The sequence below is a fragment of the Geotrypetes seraphini genome, chromosome 1 (genome assembly GCF_902459505.1).
Source record: "Geotrypetes seraphini chromosome 1, aGeoSer1.1, whole genome shotgun sequence".
In the NCBI taxonomy this organism is placed as follows: Eukaryota; Metazoa; Chordata; class Amphibia; order Gymnophiona; family Dermophiidae; genus Geotrypetes; species Geotrypetes seraphini.
This window is the reverse complement of record NC_047084.1, coordinates 4,185,698-4,212,330: the sequence shown is the minus strand read 5'-3', so window position 1 is coordinate 4,212,330 and position 26,633 is coordinate 4,185,698. Positions and strand designations below refer to the sequence as shown.

Sequence of the window (26,633 nt, the reverse complement as noted above, 5' to 3'; positions counted from 1 at the left end):
TAGCTTCTCCAGACCAGTAGAGGTTAATCTTTACGAATGGGTATATAGCCAATCATGACCAGCAGGTGGAGACTGAAAACAAAACTGTGGGACAGTATATAATATACTCCCTTCTCTATTTACATCAGTCTGCCGAATAGCCAAGCAAAACTAAGAACTGGAAAACAGAAAGAAAACAATACTCCGAACAGGAGTAACAAATAACATACCCAAATGCTGTTGGAAAATGCAGAGGAGAAATACCAGAAGGAAAATGTCCCCACAGCTCGCCAGCCGAGCCACAGCCGCTGTTCTTTAATTCTCCCCGGCCCTAGAAAAATACTAGAACCCGCAGCAAAAAACAAAAACTGCCCGCGAAACAGCCCCAACAACAACAACAACAGACAGGGTGGGGACCTCTACTGGTCTGGAGAAGCTAAAAGAAAGTAAATTAGCAGGTAAGAACCTAATTTCTCCTTCTTTAGCACTCTCCAGACCAGTAGAGGTTAATCTTTACGAATGGGACATACCAAAGCAGTCCCTCACACGGGCGGGACCCCCGAAGGGCTGACACCAGAACACACACACCGAACACCGCGTCCTGACGCGCCAGAACATCTACCCGAAAGAGTCTGACAAAGGAATACAAGGAAGACCAAACCGCAGCCTTACAAATGTCCACTGGAGGCACGAGCGACGACTCAGCCCAAGAAGCCGCCTGACCCCGAGTAGAATGAGCTTTGAGAAACTCCGGAACGGGCTGCTGCCCCAGAAGAGAAGCGGAAGCAATAGTCTCCTTGATCTAGCATGCAATAGTAGCCCTAGAAGCGCCAGCCCCCCTAAGAGGACCAGTCAGAAGGACAAAGAGATGATTTTATTTCCTGATCTCCTGGGTCCGTTGCACATAAGAGCGAAGGACCCGACCAACATCCAACTTGCTCAGCTGTCTTTGCTCAGAAGAGCCCTCCCAACTACCAAGACCGGGAGGACCACAGATTGATTGACATGAAAAGGAAAAACTACTTTCGGCAGAAAAAGAAGGAACAGGCCTCAAGACAACCTGCTCCCTAGAAAACTCCAAGAAGGGAGCCCTACAAGAGAAAACCTGTAGCTCAGAAACACGCCTAGCGGAAGAAATGTCCACCAAAAAGACCGTCTTCAGAGTAAGGTTCTTCAAAGAGCAGCCGCCCAACGGTTCGAAGGGCGGGTGCATCAGAATAGAGAGAACCAGACTGAGATTCCAAGAGGGAATAGAGGACCGCACGGGAGGCCTGAGCACCTTGGCCGCCCGCAAAAAGCGAATCACATCAGGAATGGCTGTCAAACGCTGACCCGTCACAAACCCCCGAAAGGCTGACAAGGCCACAAGCTGAACTCGGAGAGAAGCCGAAGCCAGGTCTCTATCCAGGCCATCTTGCAAGAACTCTAGGATGTTAGGCACAGAAACGCGAAGAGAGACCACTCCCCACACCTGGCACCACCCCTCAAAGAAGTGCCAAATCCACACAGAAGCCTGAGAGGTAGAAAGCCTCCAGGACCCCAAGAGTGTAGAAATCACCCAATCTGAATACCCCTTCTTACCAAGGCGACCCCTTTCAAAAGCCAAGCCGTAAGACAGAAGGGAGACGGGTCGAACATGGGAATGGGACCCTGCGTCAGAAAGTCGTCCAAGGGAGGCAGAGGAAGAGGATCCGCCACCAGAGTGTCACCAGATCTGCGTATCACGGATGCCGAGGCCAATCTGGAGCCACCAGAACCACCAGACCCGGATGGCGAACAATGCGGAGAAGAACTCTGCCCACTAATGGCCACGGAGGGAACATGCACAACAGCCCCTCTGTTGGCCATGGTTGAACCAGAGCATCCAGACCCTCGGCCAGTCCATCCCTGCGACGACTGAAGAAGCGGAACACCTCGGCATTGCCACTCGTGGCCGTCAGGTCCATCAGGGACTGACCCCAAGCCTGCATTATCAACTGAAAAGCCACAGGGCTGAGACACCACTCTCTGTGATCTAAGATGTGACTGAGGAAGTTCGCCTGAACATTCTCTACCCCGGCCATGTGAGAGGCCGAGAGGTCCAGAAGGCGTGACTCAGCCCCAAAGCATGAGCCGAGCCGCCTCCTCCGCCACCTGAGCGCTCTTGGTGCCTCAACGATTGACATAAGCCACCGCTGTGGCATTGTCAGACCGGACTCTGACCGACTTGCCCATCAAGAGGGAGCGGAAGGCTAACAGCGCCAGAGGGACGGCTCTGGTCTCCAACATGTTGATCGACCAGGACGCCTCCTACATGGACCAGGTGCCCTGAGCTGAGTGACCTAGACACTGAGCCCCCCCAACCGAGGAGACTGGCATCCGTGAGAAGCACCGTCCACTGCGATAGATCCAGACTCATCCTCTGGACCAGATGAGAGGTCTGGAGCCACCAAAGAAGACTGCAGCGCGCCAAGCCTCGCAGAGGGACAGGGACCTCCAAACTGAGCCTCTGGGGTGACCATCTACGGAGCAGAGCATACTGAAGAGACACATGTGGGCCTGCGCCCACCTCACAACATCCAGGAACGCTGCCATTGACCCCAAGACTTGGAGGAAATCCTGCGCCCGAGGACACCAGGACGCCAAAAGAAGGCGAATCTGAGATTGCAATTTGCTTACCCGGGCCTCTGGAAGGAAGACCTTCCCCAAGGAGGTGTCGAACAGAACCCCAAGGTACTCCAGATGCTGAGCGGGGACCAACCGACTCTTGGAAAGGTTGACCACCCAGCCCAGTGACCGGAGAAACTCAACCACCCGAGCCGTAACTCGGGCGCTCTCCTGCAACGACTTCACCCGAAACAACCAGTCATCCCAGAAGGGGTGCACCAGAATGCCCTCTGACTGCAATGCCGCCGTGACGACCACTATCAACTTGGCGAACGTCCGGGGAGTCGTGGCCAGGCACAAGGGAAGCACACAGAACTGATAGTGCAGACTCAATATCGCAAAGCAAAGAAAGAGCTGAGGAGAGGCCCGAATGGAAACAGGCAAGTAGGCCTCCGCCAGAGCGAGAGAAGTCAGGAACTCCCCCGGCTGAACCGCCAGAAGGACAGACTGCAGTGTGTCCATGCGAATAAAAGGGAATTCTGAGAGTCCTGTTGACCTCAGTTTAAACCAAGGATGAGCCGAAAGGTCCCCTCCCTTTAGGGCCCCATAAAGGAAATGGCGTACCAGCCGATACCGCACTCCTGAGGGGACATTGGACAACTGCTTTGAGATCTAGCAAGCGCTGAAGGGTCTGGCGAAAGGCTAGCGTCTCCCATGCCACCTGACATAGAGAGGCTAGATATGATCCGGCAGAGAGAGGGCAAAATTCAAGTACATAACTGTCCCGCACCACCACCAGGACCCACTGATCGGACGTGATCTTGGCCCACTTGGGAAACAAGTTGCGAAGCCGGGCACCCATGGGAACCAAAGGGGGCGCCGGCAAAGAGACATCGCGCAGGACGGGCAGCAGGGGAACCGGGGGGGGGAACTCCCAGCCCCCGACGGGCCCCCTGAAAAGACTGCATGCGCTAAGCCAACCAACCCCGGGGAAAAACCGGAAGCCTGAAAAGAAGCAGTCCCATGCCCCAGGCGAAACTTGCGAAATTCCCACAGACGCCCCCGGGCAATGCCAACCCAAGATGCCGGGCGGGCACGGTTCTCAGGCAGACGGGGCACCTCAGAGTCCGTCAGAGTCTGAACCACCGGATCTAAGTCCTCTCTAAACAAAAAACAACCCCCGAAAGGGAAATTTTGGGAAGTTCAGTTTTGGACGCGGCAACCGCCGACCAAGCGCGAAACCACAAGGTACAGCTTGCGGCCACCAAAAGTCCCAGACTTAGCAGCACCAAGTCACAAAGAACAACCGAGAGGAACGAGGCAGTCATCTCAAACTTCACCACCTCCTGATCCACTAAGGACCAGTCATCAGACTCACGATCCAGGACATGCTCAGACCACCGAAACACGGTGCGAGCCACCAGCCCCACACAAATAGCCGCCTGGACCCCCAAGGCAGAGACATCAAAATTATTACATTACATTAGGGATTTCTATTCCGCCTGTGCCTTGCGGTTCTAGGCGGATTACAATATAGAAAATATCTGGGCATTTCCAGTAGAATTACATATCAGGATAAGAGTAAGTTACAGGAACAGTAAAGGATTATGATACTTCAATTTCACAGAAGATAATACATATCACAGAAGATAATACATATAACAGAAGATAATACATATCACAGAAGGTAATACATGTCAACTGAATCAAGTTAACTCGGGTGTAGTGTAAAAGAGTTACAGTACATTCTGGATCACAGACAAAGAGATGCTATAGGTGGGTGTTTCCAAAGGCGTTGATTGGGAACTCATTGGGTGGTGGTTAGGGTGATGGGAGATATTTTTTGAACAGTAGTGTTTTTATTTCTTTACGGAACTCTTTTATGTCTGTTGTTTTGGTTAGTAGTTTTGAGATGTCAGAGTCGATTTTAGCTGCCTGTGTCCCCAGAAGGTTGTCGTAAAGTTTCTTAAGACGAGTACCGTTGAGAGGTGGGTAGGTGAAAAGATTCTGTGTTCTCCTTCTTCTGGATGAGAGGTAGTAGTGAAAACGGTTGTTTAGGTAACTGGGTGCCGTGCCGTGGGTTACTTTGAAAATAAGACAGTAGAGTTTGAATTGTGTTCTTGCTTTTATTGGTAGCCAGTGGGATTCTAGGTATGCATTGGTGATGTGGTCGTGTTTGCTGAGTGAGTATATGAGTCTGAGGGCTGTGTTCTGGATGGTCTCTAACGTACGCTCCTCAGAGACCCTAAGAGAAGAACCGTCCATAACAGGCACAGTATGCCGCTTAGGAAGTGCCGAGACCACCGCGTCCCCCATTGGCGAAATTAAGGTAGCCCTATCCCCCTCCAGGATGGGATACCCATGAGCCAAGGCGCACACCAAACGAAACGGCGCCCGTAGGCCACTGCGCCAACACAAAATCCCGAAAATCCTGACGCACAGGAAAAGAGCGGGAAACAGGACAGACCCCCTGAAGCAGAGGGGCCCCCATACGTGGGGTCTCCGGTGGCGCAACTTCAAAAATGCAGCACCAAGGAGACCTGCTACATCAGGTCTAAAAGCTCATCCCTCTGAATAAAAAGCGCACCACGGACGCATCTGCTCTGGAAGACGGGAAACCTGCCACCCCGCTGCCAGCGGGCGTCCCCTCTAGAGGATCCTGGAAGCCCGCCAAAGCAGCCAGGTCCTCAACCATGCCAACACGCTCCTCCGACCACCAATTCGCAATCCAAGCCCCCCCCGCGGGCGCTTGGATGAGGGAGGAGGAAGAGGGGATGCCAAACGAAAAGAGGGAGGCAAAGCCATAGGGGGCGCAGAGGGAAACCACCCCCGAAACCCCCCAGGTGCACGTGGGACCCCCAATTGTCTGCACAAAGAAAGAAATTAAATTGGGGGAAAAAAACCCTAGGGGTCCCTGCTGAAACCTGCCCCTGTGTTTGCAATACAGGGGGAAGGTCACCTGAGGTTGCAGACAAAATGGAGGGGCCAGACAGAGAAAATGGCGAAGTTCCCGCCAAAAATGCTCCCTCCATGGCCTGCAGCGGCTGAGAAGGCTGAACAGTCTCAGCCGCTAAAACAGGCAAGTCGGCATCAGCTGTCAAAAAATCAGCTGAGAGGGAATCCTTCGGGGAATTCCTCCGTGGGCGGTTGGGGAAGACCGGCTTCCCCACTGCTCCCAGCCGACTCGCGAGGCACCATCGGCGGGGAGCTCTGGGCGTCTGCAGCCACTGCCGACGGAGCTCCACCACCTCACCGGGCCAAACTACCGATTTCAGTCTGGCCGCGAGTGCCTCGCGGCTGGACCTAATTGTGTCCCACTCCCCCGGAGAAGGGCACAATTGCTCCATACGCGACCTAGCTAGAAACAAAGTGCCGGTTAGAAGAAAAAATACAGTAAAAAACATTAAACTGACAGGGAAGCAACCCTGCAGACCGGCACTACCTCAGGATTTTTTTTTTTTTTTTTTTTACAGAACAGACTCCACAGGCTCTCGAAGCAATATGCCTTGCTTGATTTAGGGGGCAAGGCTTACTGCTGAGGCTCCTCTAAAAAAATGTGGGGAGGTGGAGGAAGTGGGGGGAAGGACCCCGCTAGAGACCCGCCGGGTTTGACACCCCTGAGGTCGGACGGACCCCCAAACAGGGCCCGCCCAAGCTCTGTCCGGCCAAAAACAGGGACTAGAAACCCCCTAAACAAATTCCAACAGCCCTACCAAGGGAGATGGGTACAGATCACTCAACACCTGCTGGAGACTGAAAGAAGACTGATGTAAATAGAGAAGGGAGTATATTATATACTGTCCCACAGTTTTGTTTTCAGTCTCCACTGCTGGTCATGATTGGATATATACCCATTCGTAAAGATTAACCTCTACTGGTCTGGAGAGTGCTAAAGAAGAGAGTTTATTTCTCATAAAGTTTGATTTCATTTCATATCCTTTGGGCTCCTTTTATCAAGCCGCGCTAGCGGGGTTAACGCATGCAACTTTTCATCACGCATTAACCCCCGCGCTGGCTATAAACTACCGTCTGTTTCTATGTTTCTATGTCTGCTCAAGAGGAGGCGGTAGCAGTTAGTGCGGCCGGTGGTTTAGCGCGCGGTATTACGTGCGTTAAACCACTAGCGCGGCTTGATAAAAGGAGCCCTTTGTTTCTGTTACAATGAATTTGTGGAATATGAGGCGAATTATAAAGTGGATGATTAAGGAATGAGTACTTTTAACTAGGATTGTATTATCCTTTATTTCTTATATTTTTCTTTATTATATTGAGTCTTCTGCCTTTCAGGATGTGGACTTAATTACATAACATTTTATTTAGATATAATTTTCCTTTATTATGTATTTTTTATATTTAGTAAATTGAAATTAAAAAACTGGATGTGGAGACGCTGCCTGGAACTGAACAAATGGGTCCTAGGAGGGAGGAGTTGGATTCTAAACACCAAACAAATTCTGCAAGACTATCTGACCAAACTTAACTATCGTGTCAAGTATTCTGCTCTAGAGAGTTGCGCGGGGACAGAAATCCCACCCGTCCCCACCCGTCCCCGCCAAAGTCCCACCCGTCCCCACCCGTCCCCGCGAGGAATCCCACTCGTCCCCACCCGTCCCCGTGAGGAATCCCTCCGTCCCCACCCGTCCCCGCAAGGAATCCCCTCCGTCCCCACCCGTCCCCGCGAGGAATCCCCTCCGTCCCCGCCCGTCCCTATAAACTTCAGAAATAGTTATTTCATTTAATTATGCTACTGAATTAAAGGCTCTGGTAGAAACCCATTTACAAATAAGCAAAAAGACTTTATTAATTTGAAAATATTAATTGGGAAGAATACATACTTTGTAAACGGGTTTCTACCAGAGCCTCTAATGTTTATAAATTTTTATCAACACAACTAATATACTACTTTATCCTGAAGCAAAAAAAAAAAAGAAATAGAATTATTTTCCTACCTTTGTTGCCTGGTTTCTGCTTTCCTCATGTTCTCATTCAATTCCTTCCATCCACTGTCTCTCTTCCTTCTGCATCTTCCATTTGCTCTGTTACTGTGCCTCTCCCTTTCTTCCCCCTTCCAAATTGGTGTGGCACCCATCTTCTTCTCTCCGCTCCCCCCATAGTCTGGCATCTGTCTTCTTCCCTGCCAGCGTCTTCTCCCTACTCTCTCTTCCTCATTTCCTTTCAGTGTCCTTCTCCCCCCCATCTTCCCCATGTCCTTTCAGCGTCCTTCTCCCTCTCTGTCTTCCCCATGGCCTTTCAGCGTCCTTCTCCACCCCTTTGTATTCCCCCATGTGCTTTCAGCGTCCTTCTCCCTCCTCTGTCTTCAAGTGCTTTCAGAGTCCTTTCCCCCTCCTCCTGTCTTCACTATGGCCTTTCAGCGTCCTTCTCCCCCCCTCCTTATCTACCGCCCCGGGTGCAGCACAGCCGGCCAGGTCCCCTTACTTTTGTGGCACTTCCCCGACCAACCGACAACAGCCCCGGTCTGACAAACCTCCCTGCCCTTAACCGCGAATCTAAATTACCTTCTTACAGCTGCTGTAAGAAGGTAATTTAGATTCGCGGCTACAGGGCAGGGAGGATTGTCGGACCCGGGCTGTTATCGGTCGGTCGGGGAAGTGCCACAAAAGTAAGGGGACCTGGCCGGCTGTGCTGCAACCGGGGCGGGAAGACCGCCCCCCTCCCTTGGTAGCCACTCGAACCGCGAGGCTACTCTCCTTCTCCTTACCTGCCCTGCCTGCAGCACAGAGCCAAACGGAAGTCTTCCCGACGTCAACGCTGACGTCGGAGGGAGGGAGGGCTTTGTTTAAGCTTTGTTTAAGCCCTCCCTCCCCTCCGACGTCAGCGCTGACGTCGGGAAGACTTCCGTTCGGCTCTGTGCTGCAAACAGAGAAGGTAGGGAGAAGAAGAGCCGCGCGACTGAGTACATCCAGCCCCGCAGGAGCCCCGCGACCCTCGGAGGCGTCCCCATGGGATCCCCGCGACCCTAGGGGGCATCCCCACGGGATCCCCGCGACCCTAGGGGCGTCCCCACGGGATCCCCGTGACCCGAAGGGGGAACCCGCGGGATGCCCGCGGGATTCCCGTCGTCCCCGTTCCCGTGCAGCTCTCTATTCTGCTCTAGGCAGTAATGAGATGCAAAAGTGTGAACTGAAGGCCACGGCGCTTCTACCACCCTTTCTGTAAAAAAAATATTTTCTGAGATTACTCCTGAGCCTATCACCTTTTAACTTCATCATATGCCCTCTCATTCTAGAGCTTCCTTTCAAATGAATGAGACTTGCCTCATGCACATTTATGCCATGTAGGTATTTACCAAACTTTTATGACTCACAACAAAATATGAGAAAATAGTAACCTCAAAAAGTAGTGCTCAGGAAACCTTACACACTCCAATGGGAATTCAGATTCCACTGTACTCAGAACAAGTCAGTGGTGTTGGAATTCTTCACCATTCCCTTTACATGGAGAGTGAAAAATATTTTTTTTGTGGAGATACAATTTTGTTCTTTTTTTCTTTTTATCTTTTTACATCCTTGTATATTCTACATCCCAATAACTTATAATAGCTTAAAAAGCATATACAGTGGTGCCTCACACAACGAACTTAATCCGTTCCAGGAGCAAGTTTGTTATGTGAAACGTTCGTTGTGTGAAACGCGTTTTCCCATAAGAATACATGTAAAACAAAATAATTCGTTCTGCAGCATAAAATATGCTAAGATGACATAAAAAAAGATAAATTTTTGGTTATTATTTTTATTTAGATACATCTAAAAACATAATTGCTTTTTAAAACAACACACATTTTTTAAATTTAAAGACAGACTAAGTAGAGTCTAATTTTACAGTGAGAGGGCAGAGTCTCAGCGGCAAAAACTGGGACTTAACTGTTCATTTTTTTTTTTTTTCTACCGTGTTTCCCCGATGATAAGGCAGGGCCATCAAATAAGACAGCCCCCCCTTTTTAGAAAAAAATGTAAAATAAGGCACCCCCCCGCAAATAAGCCACCCACCGATACCTGCGCTTACCCGAATCGGGTGGTACGGTGGGTGACTCCGTGTGGTCCCTGGCACCCCCGACACGATCGGGGCAAGAGGGAGCTCAAGCCCTCTGGCCCCCCCGACTCCCCGACACGATCGGGGCAAGAGGGAGCTCAAGCCCTCTTGCCCCCCCCCCGACTCCCCGACACGATCGGGGCAAGAGGGAGCTCAAGCCCTCTTGCCCCCCCCGACTCCCCGACACGATCGGGGCAAGAGGGAGCTCAAGCCCTCTTGCCCCCCCGACTCCCCGACACGATCGGGGCAAGAGGGAGCTCAAGCCCTCTTGCCCCCCCGACTCCCGACACGATCGGGGCAAAAGGGAGCTCAAGCCCTCTTGCCCCCCCGACTCCCCGACACGATCGGGGCAAAAGGGAGCCCAAGCCCTCTTGCCCCGCCGATTCCCCAACTCCCCGACAATATCGGGCCAGGAGGGAGCCCAAGTCCTCCTGGCCACGGCGACCCCCTAACCCCACCCTGCACTACATTACGGGCAGGAGGGATCCCAGGCCCTCCTGCCCTCGACGCAAACCCCCCCTCCCCCCAACGACCGCCCCCCCCCCAGAACCTCCGACCGCCCCCCCAGCCGACCCGCGACCCCCCTGGCCGACCCCCACGACACCCCCAACCCCCTTCCCCGTACCTTTCTGTAGTTGGCCGGACAGACGGGAGCCAAACCCGCCTGTCCGGCAGGCAGCCATCGACGGAATGAGGCCGGATTGGCCCATCCGTCCCAAAGCTCCGCCTACTGGTGGGGCCTAAGGCGCCTGGGCCAATCAGAATAGGCCCGGGAGCCTTAGGTCCCTCCTGGGGGCAGGGCCTGAGGCACATGGTCGGGTTGGGCCCATGTGCCTCAGGCCCCGCCCCCAGGAGGGACCTAAGGCTCCCGGGCCTATTCTGATTGGCCCAGGCGCCTTAGGCCCCACCAGTAGGCGGAGCTATGGGACGGATGGGCCAATCCGGCCTCATTCCGTCGATGGCTGCCTGCCGGACAGGCGGGTTTGGCTCCCGTCTGTCCGGCCAACTACAGAAAGGTACAGGGAAGGGGGTTGGGGGTGTCGTGGGGGGGCGGTCGGAGGTTCTTGGGGGGGGGCGGTCGTTGGGGGGAGGGGGGGTTTGCGTCGAGGGCAGGAGGGCCTGGGATCCCTCCTGCCCGTAATGTAGTGCAGGGTGGGGTTAGGGGGTCGCCGTGGCCAGGAGGACTTGGGCTCCCTCCTGGCCCGATATTGTCGGGGAGTTGGGGAATCGGCGGGGCAAGAGGGCTTGGGCTCCCTTTTGCCCCGATCGTGTCGGGGAGTCGGGGGGGCAAGAGGGCTTGAGCTCCCTTTTGCCCCGATCGTGTCGGGGAGTCGGGGGGGCAAGAGGGCTTGAGCTCCCTTTTGCCCCGATCGTGTCGGGGAGTCAGGGGGGCAAGAGGGCTTGAGCTCCCTCTTGCCCCGATCGTGTCGGGGAGTCGGGGGGGCAAGAGGGCTTGAGCTCCCTCTTGCCCCGATCGTGTCGGGGAGTCGGGGGGGGCAAGAGGGCTTGAGCTCCCTCTTGCCCCGATCGTGTCGGGGAGTCGGGGGGGCAAGAGGGAACCAGGCGGAGAGAGGGCAGTTAAGCGCAGTGCCTGCGCGGAAGGATGCAGCTCGGGCGACTTCGTTGTGTGAAACGAAGTTCGTTGTACGGATCAAGACATAAAGTTCGTTGTGCGCAGCGTTCGCTGTGCGAGGCGTCCGTTATGCGAGGCACCACTGTATATCGAAAAGGAATTAAAAGTGTATCACTTAGCTTAAGATCCTTGTTGGATAAGCCAGTGGCAGAAAATGTATGGTTAAGGACTAACCTTATCTTTTGTTCCCCCGACCTTGAAAAAGATCCGAAACGCGTCGGGAAGGGGAACCGATAAGGATCTTAAGCTAAGTGATACACTTTTAATTCCTTTTCGATATATATGCTTTTTAAGCTATTATAAGTTATTGGGATGTAGAATATACAAGGATGTAAAAAGATAAAAAGAAAAAAAGAACAAAATTGTATCTCCACAAAAAAAATATTTTTCACTCTCCATGTAAAGGGAATGGTGAAGAATTCCAACACCACTGACTTGTTCTGAGTACAGTGGAATCTGAATTCCCATTGGAGTGTGTAAGGTTTCCTGAGTACGGTATGTAGGTATTTAAACATCTCTTATCATATCTCACCTCTCCTGCCTTTCTTCCAAAGTATACATATTGAGATCTTTAAGTCTGTCCCCATATGCCTTAAGACATAGACCATCGACCATTTTAGTAGCTTGCCTCTGAACTGATTCCAGTCTGTTTATATCTTTTTGAAGGTATTGTTTCCAGAATTGTATACAATATTCTAAACTAGTCTTTAAGCCCGTTACATTAACGGGTGCTAGAATATGTGTGTGTGTCTGTATTTATTTATTTCTCTCTCTCTCCTTAGCCTGTTTCTGTATTTCTTTCTTTCTGTCTTTCTTTTTCCTCGGCTGTCCACCACCACCCCTTGCCTGCTCCCCCTGTCCATTCTCCCTTCCTTTTTCTTCCCCTGTGTCCACCACCACCCCTTCACTGGTCCCCTTATCCAGCAGCAGCCCTTCTCCCTTTGTTTTAACTCCCCCCCTGTCCAGCAGCACCTCTTTTCTGCTCCCCCTGTCCAGCAGTAGGCCTCCCTTCCTTTTTCTGCCCCCCTGTCCCTCATCACCTCTTCCCCTGTCCAGCAGAACCTCTTTTCTGTTCCCCCTGTCCAGCAGTAGGCTTCCCTTCCTTTTTCTGCCTCCCTGTCCATCAGCACCTCTTCCCCTGTCCATCAGCACCTATTTTTTGCTCCCCCTGTCCAGCAGTAGGCCTCCCTTCCTTTTTTTGTCCCCCTCCTTTTTTTGCCCCCCCCCCCCCGTCCATCAGCACCTTTTCCCATGTCCAGCAGTACCTCTTTTCTGGCCCCCCCCCCCCCAAATCCATCAGCACCTCTTCTCCTGTCCAGCAGCAACCCTTACCTCCTTTATTTTTTGTCTGCCCTCCACCGACATCTGCCTAAAGCCGCCGTGGCCTGCGCCCACTCCCTCCTCACCATCGCTTGTGGTGGCTTCGTGCTCCGTGCTTAGCCACGGCGGCCTGCAGCTGCTGACAGCCACCACGGTCTGCAGCCGCCGACAGCCACCGCGGTCTACAGCTGCAGTGGCCGACAGCCGCCGGGGCTATTAGGCTTCCACCTCTCAGTTTTGCCGGTCTGGTCTGGCCTGCTCGCCTTGCCGTATTTTTTTTTTTTAGTTGAAACACGCGGTGGTGGCTCCTCTCATGATCCCCACCTGCGTCGGAAGTCCGACGCAGGCGGGGATCGTGAGAGTAGCCACCGCTGCGTCTTTCAACTAAAAAATGCAATACGGCAGGGAGCAGGGCAGACCGTAAGCCGCGCATGCGCACTTCCTATGAGTCGCTATAGCTCACAGAAAACGGATGCATGCGATGGAAGTGCGCATGCGTGGCCTAGCATTTTATTATATTAGATAAGGTCTCACCAGAGTCTTATATAGGGGCATCAATACCTCCTTTCTCCTACTGGCCATTCCTCTCCCTAAGCACCCAAGAATCCTTCTAGCTTTCACCGGCGCCTTTTCAACTTGTTTGGCCACCTTAAGATTATCACATATTATCATACCCAAGTCCTGCTCCTTTTTCATGCACAAAAGTTCTTTACCAACTAAACTGTACCATTCCTTCAGGCTTTAGCAGCCCAAATGCATGACCTTGCAATTCTTAGCCTTAAATCTTAGCTGCCGAATTTCAGACCATTCCCTCAAGCTTCACTAGGTCCAACCTGATGTTATCCACACCTGTTGCAGGTACTGTAAAAATTATTCAGTTAATTTACTATTTTAGCAGTTCCAATGTGTGTTATAGTAAGTCTGGAGTAGCTACTTACCAGCAGAAAGAAACTGTGCAGCTTCTTTGTATTGCTTGTCATTCAGAGCTTTAACACCTAGGCCAATGAGTCCTGGACCACTTTCTGAAGCTATCTCCACAAGCTTGCCATAGCAGAGCACAGCCTCCTCACTACAGCAGCCTACAAACAGGAAGCAGCAAAAGTTCAACCAGGTTTTTTAAAATATAAAAATTATATACATCAAAAACAATGTGATTTGGATTGAGTTCACATCTTTTCCAACAAGTTTCAAGTTTTCGAGTTCAAGTTCCAAGTTTTATTAAAATTTTGATGCACTGCAGTATTATTAATTCAAAGTGATTTACAATTAAAACAGGGTCTTAATTATTAACTAAAACCAATACAGATGGACATGACGTACAAATACATAAGGGAAGTAGGGAGAACTACAATAAGTATAGTAAAGGGTAAGAAATTTTAAAAATATTGATAAAAATAATAGAAAATTAAGAACTTTTTTTTAAAACAAAGTTCAAGGTGCACTACATTTGGTAAAGAAATAAGTTCTGTTCTTGGAAAGCTTAAAATGTTAAACTTTGTGCATAAAGCAACGGAGGGCTAAGTGACTTGCTCAAGATCACATGGTGTGGCAGTGGGATCTGAACCCTGGATTCCCTGGTTCTCAGGCTGCTGTTTTAACTATTAGGCTCATCCTTTGTGTCATAATTTTTGACAATATTTATGCTAAACACATATGTTCAATCACATTAACTTCCAGTAAGCTGTACACGTTTCTTTGTTTTTACAATACTGAATGTTAAACTGCAATTCAATTTACTTTAATACAAGCTTTTATAACCCATCACTTTTGACCAAACAGCCAATAGAGTAGCTTACAATCAAAATTAAAATACAACCAGTTTATTTTAGCTCAAACTTTACACATGCAGATATGGTACAGCTTCCACCTGGAAGATGCTTGGTTTGTGGGTGTGCCCAGTGGGTGTGGTCTTGCTGTGCTTGGTAGTTGGTGGTGTGTTTTTCCCCCTCCCGCGTTGGATTCTTCCTCTTGAAAAAGAACAGTTGAAGCACGATCTGTGTTGAGGAAGTTGAGGGAAGTTTTCAGAAGCATTTGGATTTTATCATTATGGATGTGGAGTGTGTATGGATTATTTTTTGATGCAGTTTTGTTTTTTGATTTTGGTTTGATTTTCACTGAAAAATTGGGGACTGGGGAACACAAGGTTTTGTTTGCCAGATAAAGACAGAATGCCATCGCACTTTAGCTATTGCCTTCCTGATCAGGAGAGGACATCAGAGAAAACAGCTTCTCTCTCCACACCTGAAATTTCACCTAAAGTCCAAGAAAAAGTCTCTGCCAGTTTGGCTGACATTACTGCCGTCATCTGAAACGAAATATGTCCAAGACTCAGCTGCTCCTCTTTCCTCCTCTTTCTTTTTTTTTTTTTTTCCAAATTATTCATTTTTCATCTTACATCAAGTACACAATATTACATCTTTTAAAACTTACACAACACTTGAATTTCTTTCTATTGTCATCATAAATACATAAATTTATTCCCTCCCCATCCAACCTTCCCACAAAAATTTCAATCAAAAATATCATATAAATCTATCATATCATATAAATCTATCATATCTTATCTATTGATTAAACCTTTAATAAAACTTTATACCATCCTCCCTCCCCTCTATGTATAAATATACTGTCAGTGGAAAATGATGTCTAATCATTACAATAATTTGTCAATGGCCCCCAAATCTTTTTTAAATTATTATAATTCCCTTTCTGTATAGCAATTGTTCTTTCCATTTTGTAAATGTGGCACAACGAATTCCACCAGAGGGGAAGCGGGAGGGGGCATATCTTTTATTTTGGTATTATTTCTGATGGCAATGATGGGTGGGGGAGGGAATTTTTAGCTTTTGTATAGATTCTGACTGTTTATAAGTGCTTATTTGATTATTATTATTTGTATGTAAATTGTATTGCACTTTTTGTTGACATTAAAAACTAAATAAAGTTTTTTTTAAAAAAAGAAAACCGTGCGGTTGGCCTGGGCTGCGAAAAAAACTGGCAGCTGCAGGTCAGAACCAGGGGGAGGGACAGTCATGTTCGCTTTCTGCGTCTGGGATCGCGCGCACAGGGGGAACAGTCAGCGCTTTCTCTCGCTAGCGTGCATTAAAGATGGGACCTTTCATTATTACTATTTTTTTAAACTTACTACTACTTTTTAGCGCTCCCTTTGCCGAAGTCCTTGCTTCTGATGTAACTTCCGGTTTCGCAAAACCGGAAGTTACATTAGATGGACGGACACCGGCGGCAGAGGGAAAGCCCCTCTAGCAAGGGGGCTGATTTGAATTGGTGAGTTCGGTTTTTTGTGAAAATGAATTGATTCACCCAAAGTGAATCGTTGAATCGATTCAAATCGGACAGCACTACTGTGTATATCTTGTAGCACTATAGAAATAATTAATGGTAGTAGTATATGGCTTATTGCCTTTTCAGTAAGAAACCAAACAGGGTGCACTTGAAGGATGGATTGAAATATTCAGTTTTACTTTCATTGAAAGCAATGGAAGTAAAACACAGATGTCTTAATCTGTCGTCCTCTTTCTGGAGCCATATGGTAACCCTAGGACAGTGGTGTCCACTAATTTTTTTTTTTTTAATAATCTTTATTCATTTTAAAATAATTTCAATAAGTGAAGAACAATGTAAGGGCTGTTTTGGGTCCAAAAGGGCTGAAAGAGAGCCGACAAATATCTTCCTAATTGGAGCCATGACATCAATATCGCTTCCCAAACTTCATTCCTATCAGAACATTTGGCTTCAGTCACACATGCAGAACACAGATAAATCTTATGCAAATACAGGACCACAAATTAAAAGTACTAATATACACAAATGAAACCCTAAGATGCCAGACTCTACATATAGTACAACACCAGAGAAATAGAAAGAAATGAATTTCTTCCTGAACAGTGCAAAATATAGATAGCAGAAGTAAATTCTCAAAACAGACACATTTCAATCACTAAATTGAAAATAAAATCATTTTTCCTACCTTTGTCGTCTGTTGATTTTATTTTTCTAATCATCATTTCCTAGTCTCTTCCTTCTGTCTGTGCTCTTAACTCTATTTCCAGGGCCTTCTTATCATTTGCTGTTTTCGCTCCTTCTTCACTTTCTGCTCTACATCTATCTTTTAGCTCCAAAATATTGATATCAAATTCAAATGGTTCCAGAACTGCTACTACTACTATAAACACGTTCCGGATATATTTATATTCTTTTTTAAGTTTTTAAATTTTATCTCATGGCCTCAGACCCACTACTCCAGCGCTAATTAGAATCTTATAGCAGGATGAATTACATGGCTTTTCATCATTGGCCACCTAATACTTTTCTTACATAACTTTTACTCATCTTATTATTTATAAGCTTTCAATAACTACTTATTTGAATTATTCTTACTGTACACCACCTTGAGTAAATTATTTTAATAAAGCAGTAAAAATCCAAATAAATAAATAGATGTCAGGTTTCCCATTACTTATGAAGCCATTGGCTTGCTCAGCTATGAAGGCTGCTAACCCTTTAGTGTTTCCACCCTGTGCAAGTACATAGCCTGTACTTGCAGAAGGTGACAACCATTAAGGAACAAACAAGCAGAATAGCAACTAAAAAATGCCTCCATTCGGGATTCCAAAGTGAAAAACGTTTATTAATAAATCTCAAAGTCTCATGCAAGCCCACTTGACTCAACACAGTCAGTGTTTCAAACACCATAAGGGTGTCTTCTTCAGAAGTCATATACTATATACCATCAAATTGAATGCACCTTTACATTCACACTTTCACCAGTGAGGGGACAATGAACTATAAAGCTAAGTGAAAGGAACTTATTGATACTCACTTTATAGTAACTATTTATTATAAGGTTAAGAATTCAATTCACAGTGGAGCTAAAAAGGAAAAAAGAAAAAAATTATCAAATTAACAAGAAGTATCTGGATCGATGAGGAACAATACCACATGAAGTTATACTACTCAAGTGGTGATCTGAAGATCCAAGGGATACTAGTTGTCATGACAGTAAGAATGAAAAGTGTGAATGTAAAGTTGAATTCAATTTGATGGTATATAGTATATGACACTTCAATCAAATACAGCACATATTGTTGAACTAGTTCTGATTCAAGATGGCACAAATACAGATTCTTCAGAAGTCAAACATAATGAATCATATGTAAGGTACAAAGTAATGTGGGACCAAATGTACATCCGATTTCCAACACAAACTATTTCTCTTGGATTAGAATGAAGGTTTGAGTGGGAAAAGAATAAACTGCAGTATCTCTGGCGCTAATGCTCAAACTTTCATTACAGCCAGAGATACCACTTCCCCCCCCACACACACACACACACACTCAAACCTTCATTCTAATCCAAGAGAAATAGTCCATGTTGGAAATCGGACATACATTTGGTCCCACATTACTTTATACCTTATATATGACTCATTATGTTTGACTCCTGAAGAAGACATGGTGTTGAAACACTGGCTGTGTTGAGTCAAGTGGGTTTGCATGGCACTGCTTGAAATTTATTAATAAATGTTTTTGTACTTTGGAATCCCAAGTGGAGGCATCTTTTAGTCCCTACTCGGCTTGTTTGTTGCTTATGACGTAGGGAACGTGGCTCCTTCTTTGGTTGTGTCAGCTGTAATGGAACAACAGTAATATGCATCTATTTAAATAAATACTACTAATGGCATTAGAGTTGAAGAAATATTCAAAGGCAAGCATTGAAAAAGAGAAAACGTAAAGGAAAACAGAGGGGGAACAAAAAGAAGTTAGAAAAAAATAAGAACAAAACACTCTTACTTGACTGAATGTAGTGTAAGCTAAGTACTTCTAAAGGATAACAAGCAGTAGGGTAGAGAACCATCATCTCCTCACATGTCTTCTTCAACTTAACATCCTCATGGGCAAACTGATGAAAACAAAGTGTCATCAAATTAAAAACATTATTATTATTATAATTAATGTAAAGCAGGACCTTAAAGAGACCAATACTGTCATTCTCAGTAATTATTTTCCTGTGGTCACCAAATGCACATAATTAAACAAAAAATGGTAGATCAGCTATTCCTACCTGTGACAAACAGTGAATGAAACCTCTGTACAGCTTTTCGTGCTCCTTACTAGGAATGCTGGCTGCAGAAATGAGAGCATGCTCAAACGCTGTCAGAAGCTGAAGTCAGAAAAAAGCATAAAGATCATTGTATGATGAGACCATGAATTACAAATGTAAAGCAGTGCTTGAAGTGGCAAGTACGCTTAAAAAGAACACTGAAACCATCTTAAGTCAATAAATCTGTTATACATCATAGGCTAAAAGCAGTACAACAGTCACAATGTAACCCAAACAAAAGACTCTGCACAATCCTAGAACTCCAGCTCCATTAGTCCCATGAGATCTAATGCATATCACCATAGAAACACAAATAAAAAGACAATCCCTCCTTTAAATCCAGGCAAATATATTCAAGGACTTCTCCGCAAATCTGAATTAGGGTAAGACCATTCTATTTTGATGAACACCTCCACTCCTAACAATACTACAGTAACTAGGATGTTTGAAATTTGGGTATAATAGATTAATCAGACAACTAACTTTAGCTGACCCATATATGCCCTTTATAGATCCTAATACATCCCCTTCACCCCCCGCAATTCCTTCTCTTGTAACTTACTCTGAATAACCTGTATTTCTTTTCTAGCTTAACTGCTTTGTTGCTCTGTTTATTCAGTATATTAAGATATTAAACTAATGTGGCAGCCGTGAATAATATAAGAAAACCTCATATGCCAGGCCCTGTAGGATGCTGCTTCCTCCTCCAGAGCTTGGCTTGACAATTCCTGACCAAATAAGGAAGGCTGTCTTCTGCAATCACTGGCAGGTGACTGCTGTCTTCCACCCCACTAGATACAGCTGTCTCCTCCCAGTCACTGTCTCTTCCCTGTTGAGCTAACTTGCAAGGAGATTTTACAATCATATGTGACTGTCTCTGGGAGAATGTATCTAATATAGCAGATCCAATGTGTTGAAAATGGCCAATTTTTCATGTCATGGGTCCATAAGCAATCTGAAAAAGTTGCATGTTTGAACTTTTGTAACTTTTTTTTTCTCATAAAAGGGTGGGATTTGGATTGATGTATTACAATTTTTTTCCTTTAACATAATTCATTCAAACCTCATTTTTCATTTCTGATGACTTTAGTCACCAATTCCCAGGGATGGTCACATATATGGGCAAATACAGCATTGCATAATGGACATAAGGCCTGTCTAGTTGATTGGCCAGTTCTTTTTCTGTTAAGTAAATATGTTTTTTATGGGAGATATGCATGGCTGTAATTCCTTTAGGTAAACCTTTTATTAAGGAAATTCCCATATAAGTCTACTTCTAATAACTATATTGCATATTATTTCAGTAAATTCAGGTTCTAAGTAGCAACAGAGAAATACAAATCACGTTTGGTCAACATTTGACATTTGAGAAGAGTTTCTGAAGCAGAGACATAAAAAGTCCTTCACATTATGTCTCTGCTTCAGAAACTCTTCTAAGTGTGCATTTGACCCCTGAGGCAGGTGTATTGTATGCCAAAACACTGTAATATGTCAAGTCTACACCTTTGTGCATGGACCGAATAAATTTACATTTTGCAAAATGGCATTGATTGACTTTTATTGGGGGGACTCCATTGTCCCATCCCACTTCTAATTTGACTACTGTAGTTTTCATGGGATTGCTGACTGTTGAACTCTCCTTTTGTCTGTTTTGCTTTTTGCACCATTTTGAAAGCATCCCTTACTCAGGGGACATGGCTAGCAGGCTTGATGATTTTGGTATCATCGTTTATATTTGAGTAAGTCTTTTTAAACAAGGTGCAATTTTAAGAACAAGGCAAATTACTTTAGCATAAGGATTTCTTTGTAAGCCTGACACTGGTTTGAACGCTGGATCATGATGCCATCCTACATAAGAATTTTCTCCTGATAACGGTGTATTGTTTTCAATGAAAGGTCCTTTTATATCCATTATTAAATAGCAATTTTGATTTTTGATTTTTTTTTTATCAATTAGGTGTTTTAGAAAAACATTTTTGAGCTTTAATTATTTCATCAGACAGTAAGAAACACTCTGTTCTGGATAACTGCATCTGCATTACTCAGCATGTTATTTTCACTTTACCATTAATCAGTCTTCATTTATTAATTACTCTTTGGACATATTTTGCACGGATACATGGTCTGTTTCATTGACATTCACACAACTATCATTTTTTCACTCACATCTTCTTAAGTATTATAATATCTGTGTTACACTAGTGTCCCTTTGCTTTGCACTTATATTGCACTCTGTTTTGTTGAGAATATATGGTCTTGTCTTTTATTATTTTTTTGTGTATGTACTATTTCATTTACTAGCACTCTATCTTTTCAGATTACAGTACACAGTCTTGTCTTTCAATTTGTATATAAAAATACATTTTCTGTAGTTGTTATGTATATATCCTTTTGTTTTATATTTACTGACACATTTTTTCTCTCATATTCTCATGAGTATTATAAAATGTGTGTAATTCTGGTGATTTTTTTTACTTTGCATTTACTGATACTTTGTCCTTTTGGCATGTACTGTTTCATCTGTATACAAATTACATTTTTGTATGTGTTGTGTGTAGACCCCTGTCACAGGTATTTCATGCTGAAACATGGTCCGTGTCAGGTCCTACAATAAACACCTTGCTTCTCTCCAACTCTGAAGACCCTTGGTGCTTTTTGTATCCAGGTTTCATAAATAAGCCTGTGCAAGTAGATTGTGAAAAATTGCAGGAACATCTCGAGACTAGGCATCTAAATGACAGCTGAAATCTAATGTGGATAAGTGCAAAGTGATGCTCACAGGAAAGAGCAATACCAGTTATAGCTATATGATGTTAGGTTCACCATATAGGTAAAGAATCTAGGTGTCATCGTTGACAACATGCCGAAATCTTCTGCTTAATGTGCAGCAGTTGCCAAAAAAAAAAAGCAAACAATGTTAGTAATACTGCCAGGGACAGAGCTTGACATACTGCCTCGGGCAGTCTGTTCCAGGCGTATGGTGCAGCAAGGTAGAAGAACTATAGTCTGGCATTGGCGGGAGAGGAGAAGGGTACAGATAAGAGAGATTTGCCCGATGAACATAGTTCCCAGGAAGGAGTATAGGGAGAGATAAAATAGATTTTGAGGAGCTACAGAGTGAATGTACTTGAAAGTCAGTAAGAGGAGTTAGAACTGTATGCAGAAATGGATAGGGAGTCAATGAAGTAACCTGAGGAGAGGGATGATGTGAGCATAGCAGCTCTGGTGGAATATAAATTGTGCAGCAGAATTTTGAACAGATTGAAAGGAGAGAGATGGTTAAGTGGAAGACCTGTGAGAAGCAAGTTGCAGTAGTCTAGGCAAGAGGTGATAAGGGTATGGATAAGAGTTTTGGTAGTGTGCTCAGGGAGGAAGGGTCAGATTTTGGTGATATTATAGATAAAGAAATTATAGGTTTTGGCAATATGTTGGATTTGTGAGAGAAATTGAGAGAGGGGTCATCAATTGCGAGCTGACAAGACAGGGAGGATGAGAGTGTTATCCAACAAGAGGAGAGAGGATAGTAAGTTTAGGTGGTAGGATAAGTAACTCAATCTTGGCTAAGTTTAGTTTTAAGTGTCAGTGGGATATCCAGGCAGCAATGTCAGAGAGGCAAGCTGAAACTTGGGCATGGATTCTTTTAGAGATTTTTGGTGTAGAGAGGTAGATCTGGGAGTCATCAGCAAAGAGGTGATTTTGAAAACCATGGGAGGAGATCAGAGCACCAAGGGAATGAGTATGGATGGAGAAAAGAAGAGGTCTTAGGACAGAGCCTTGGGGTCCAGCGTCTGTCCCAATTTTGCCATCCCCACACATCCCATTGTTCTCTGCTCCCAATTCCAGAATCTCTCTATTTTACCCTCCCCTGCATGCCCAGCATCTCTCCCTGACTTCCCCATTCAAGCTCTAGCTTCCTCCTCCCTTTCCCCCAAGGTCTGACATCTTTCTACCTTACCCCCTCCCCCCCGTATCTCATCATCTTTACCCTCCCCATTGTACTGTATCTCTCTATCTCTTTTCAAAGATCTACCGTCTTTTCCAATCTTCCTCCCACATATCCCATTGTTCTCTGCCCCCATTCCAGAATCTCGGCCTCTCTATTGCCCCCCCCTCCCTCGCTGTGGGTCCAGTAGAGAATGACATGGTGACAAAATTCATCACCGTTCCCGTCCCTGCGGATAACCGCGGGAAATCATCTTCATGTCATTCTTTAAGGAGAGAGGGAAGAATCAGAGTATAATTGTGCACAACCACTGACCCACAAGCTTTGCTTTGAAGAATGCTAGTGTAGAAGGACTGAGGTTGAAATAGACACTAGAAAATGACATGGGATTATTTCCCGCGGTTATCCGCAGGGACGGGAACGGTGATGAATTTTGTCACCGTGTCATTCTCTGGGGTCCAGCTTCTCTCATCAACTTCCCCATTCAGGCTCTAGCTCTCTCCTTCCTTTCCCCTATGTTCTGGCATATTTTTCCCTTAACCTCCCTTCCAGTGTCTCATTTTTTTACCCTACACCCCTCAAACCCAAGGGCAAGGCATCTATCTTGGAATCCAGAAGTTTCGACCCCGGAAAGTTCACCCCTACACCTTTTGCCCCCAGGATGTTTCACCCCTCTACATTTTGCCCCTGGGTACTTTTCATCATCCGCACACCTTTCATCCCCAGGATGTTTCACCCTAATGCATTCCACCCCTGGATACTTTGCCCCCAGCCATTCATTATATTCCAGACTTTTTCAGGATGTCTCAAAGTCAGATGTCAGATGTGCTCATAATTCAGGAGGTTAGGATTGCCAACTGTATGGGATTTTTTCAGGATTCTAAAAGGTTGTACATTACCTGTCTCAAAGCCAGAAGGATGGATAAATATGTGGATATTTTTCAGAAATTTAGCCTACTCCAGCTCTCCAAGATTCCCCATCTAATGCTGAGACCCTGTGTCATATACATCATGGGGAGCCAAATGTCTCTGGGAGAAAATCCAGTTTCTCCAGGAGAAAATCCTCAAGGAAATACCAGAAAAAAAAAAACCTGGGTGCGAGAGTAGTCCCCTAAATCCCTTTGTAAAGTTAGGGTGAATAAGGGAGGCCCTGCAAGTGGGAGGTAGTAGGTGACAGGGAAGGAGGAAATGTTTGATCTACATCAGTTGTTTGTGTTGTTGGGGTTTTGTTTTTTTTTGCAATGTCTCTAGATCTCTGTGCTCATCCTTCTTAATGAATCATTAAGTGCTCATATATAATATAGAAAAAAGGGGGTAAAGCTAAAAGTGGTAAAAAAATTAGTTGCTAATTAAGAAGCAGCTACAGCATCAAAACCTCAAGATAAAATAATACAGAGAAGCAACTGTGTATGCAAGCTGGCTAGACTACTTATGTTTCTATTAATGTGACCTGAATATACAGAAGAAATCATTACCAAAAGGGACAGCACCCTTATTAATCAACAGGTCATGGTAACATTAATAAACAATATTTTGTGTGGAAAAACAAGAAAAGAATATTGCTACTTTATGCTATCTTACAACTTGTTAAAGCAAGAAATCTTTCAGACTCCATATATAAGGGGATAGCTGACCACCATAAAGAAAAGCTAATGTAGGAGCTAGCGAAGCAGCTCTCCATATGAGCTTTAACAAGGCAATACAGAAATAATTCAGCATTTTTCCTCTAGATTTTACTTTTGTTGTACACACTTAGGGGATTCAGAATACTGGCGAGTTCTGTTTAATAATAAAAGACTGGAAGAGGTAACGTACCAGCTGCTGGGTCTCATTCTCCTGACTCTGTATGTCATCTGCCAACAGTTGGGTCATTCTGGACCATAACTGGTGAAGCTCTTCATCATTGGCACCATCTTCCTGTCTTACCTTTATCAATCTGTGCCATGTTCTGGCAACCTGGCAGAGAAGAAATTGAATCATACTAGTATCACATTGCTATTAAAAGTAACTGTCTAGGCTTCACTGATCTGGTATGGAGAATCCAAGTCATACAATATTAAACTATAGTTTAAAACATGAGTTTAAAACATGAGAATTACTAACAAAAACAAAACTAAAACAAAGCTCGAAACTAGAGATACTGCAAGGAAATTTCCATTTGTATCCGAGGCAGATTTTTTTTTGCCATAGATCAGGTATGTCCAACAGGTAGATCACGATCCACCTGTAGATCGCAGAGGGGTCAGAGGTAGATCGCTAGCCCCATTTGGCTCCATCTCTCCAGCAGCTCGCCGCATTGCTAAGAGAGGGCTCGTGCCGGCAGGTCATCTGCTGAAGGCGTGCCGCCTCTGCTGATCCTTTGCCTGTCTTTTATCTCTGCCTGTGGGAATCTTGCCTGTGGACGTATTGGGGGCATTTGTTGTTTTTGTGGCAATAGTTTCTGGGGGGGCCACCGCCCACGCCGCGCAACAAAACACCACATTCCTGCCCCCGCCCCAATACCCCTTAGAAGTGTGTTATATACCAGGCAATATCCATTCACTCAGGCTTTACCTGAATACACTTACCGTATTAGTTGTGTCATGTGCTGCTGGTCATTGGTCGCTTTATAGTTCGCTTTCATTAAACATTTTCGGGCAGACACAACAAAGAATTTGGTGATTTTGGCGGGTTTTTCCAATTCTATTCTAACTTGCCTATGCCTTGCCTTCAAATTGGTTCAAACCACAATGACTTACCTCTGCAATTTTATTTCGCCTTGCCTTTGCGTTGATTCTACACTGTGTGCAGAATTTATTAAATCGCATGTGGTAGTATTTGAACTTGTTTGGCGGTATTTGATTTTATCTGGTTTGCTGGACAGGTGTTTTGAGTTTTTTTGATGATTGTTTGGTGGTATTTGATTATTGGTGCCAGTATGATGAATTCTTATTTTTACTTTGCGAACTGCATGTGGCATTTCGACATCTCCAGTCCTTGTATTGCACATCATCCAGAGATCTTCATCTTTAATACTTTGGGATAGTGACAGTTTTTGACCAGATTCAGCCAGTGTTTATACTAACTTAGCAGATTTGGCCTTCTTACATTCTGCCACCCCAGTATAACAAAGATGAGTGTTCCAAAGAAGAGCAAAACCTACCACTTTCATGATGAATGGGAAATGGACTACTTCTTCATCATGGTGAAAGACAAGTGTTGTCTAATTTGTAACGCCCCAGTATCCTTACCCAAAAAGGGTAATCTGGAATGTCATTATAAGGCTCTGTATAGCAATAAGTTTGATGCTGATTTTCCACCCAAAAGTGAAATTCGTAAACTGAAGCTCAAAGAACTTAAATCAAAATTGGCTACTCAGCAACAGTTGATGGCGAAACCAAGGTCACATTCAGTCAATGCAACCATAGCTTCCTTCAAGGTCAGCAACCTGATCGCAAAGAAATGCAAACTTTTCACTGAAGGGGAATTTGTAAAAGATTGTTTTCTTGAAGCAGCTGGCATCTTTTTGAAGGATTTAAAAATAAGAAAGAGATCATAGCTGCTATTCAAGATGTACAATTGTCAAGAAACACCATCGTGCGGTGAATGGAAAAGACTGAACAATTGTTGGAAGATGTTTCAAACTGTGTTGCTTTCTCATTCCAACTGGATAAATCTACAGACATAAGAGACATGGAAAAATTATGTTCTTACCTGTTAATTTTCTTTCCCTTAGACGCAGCAGATGAATCCAGACACCAATGGGATAGCCCACTTCTACCAGCAGGCGGAGATAGAGAAACTGATTAACAGGTGGTCATATTGGCTGGCACTCCTCTTATCTCATCAGTATAGCTCCTTGCCCAAGCATACGTAACCAGCAATAGGCATAGCATGTAAAAAACTTCTTCCCAGGACAAATCGCAAAAGGCAATGATACCGAATACAACCATCAACCACAACAAACCGCGAAGGTTGTACAAGACAAACCGACAGACATCTACCAGAAAGGGTGGGGCTCTG

At 45.5% G+C, this 26,633-nt stretch overlaps 1 protein-coding gene across 3 annotated transcripts in view; it reads right to left on the bottom strand.

Moving 5' to 3' along the window:
• Window positions 1–26,633, bottom strand: part of TTC37 (tetratricopeptide repeat domain 37) — a 238,848-nt gene that overhangs the window by 176,007 nt on the left and 36,208 nt on the right. For all 3 annotated transcript variants that reach the window (XM_033917115.1, XM_033917275.1, XM_033917201.1), the window contains exons 6-9: window positions 24,447–24,587; window positions 18,650–18,748; window positions 18,379–18,487; window positions 13,507–13,647 (exon numbers count right to left, since the gene is read on the bottom strand). In XM_033917115.1, the coding sequence (XP_033773006.1) occupies window positions 13,507–13,647; window positions 18,379–18,487; window positions 18,650–18,748; window positions 24,447–24,587 (490 nt within the window). The remainder of the gene's footprint in view (window positions 1–13,506; window positions 13,648–18,378; window positions 18,488–18,649; window positions 18,749–24,446; window positions 24,588–26,633) is intronic.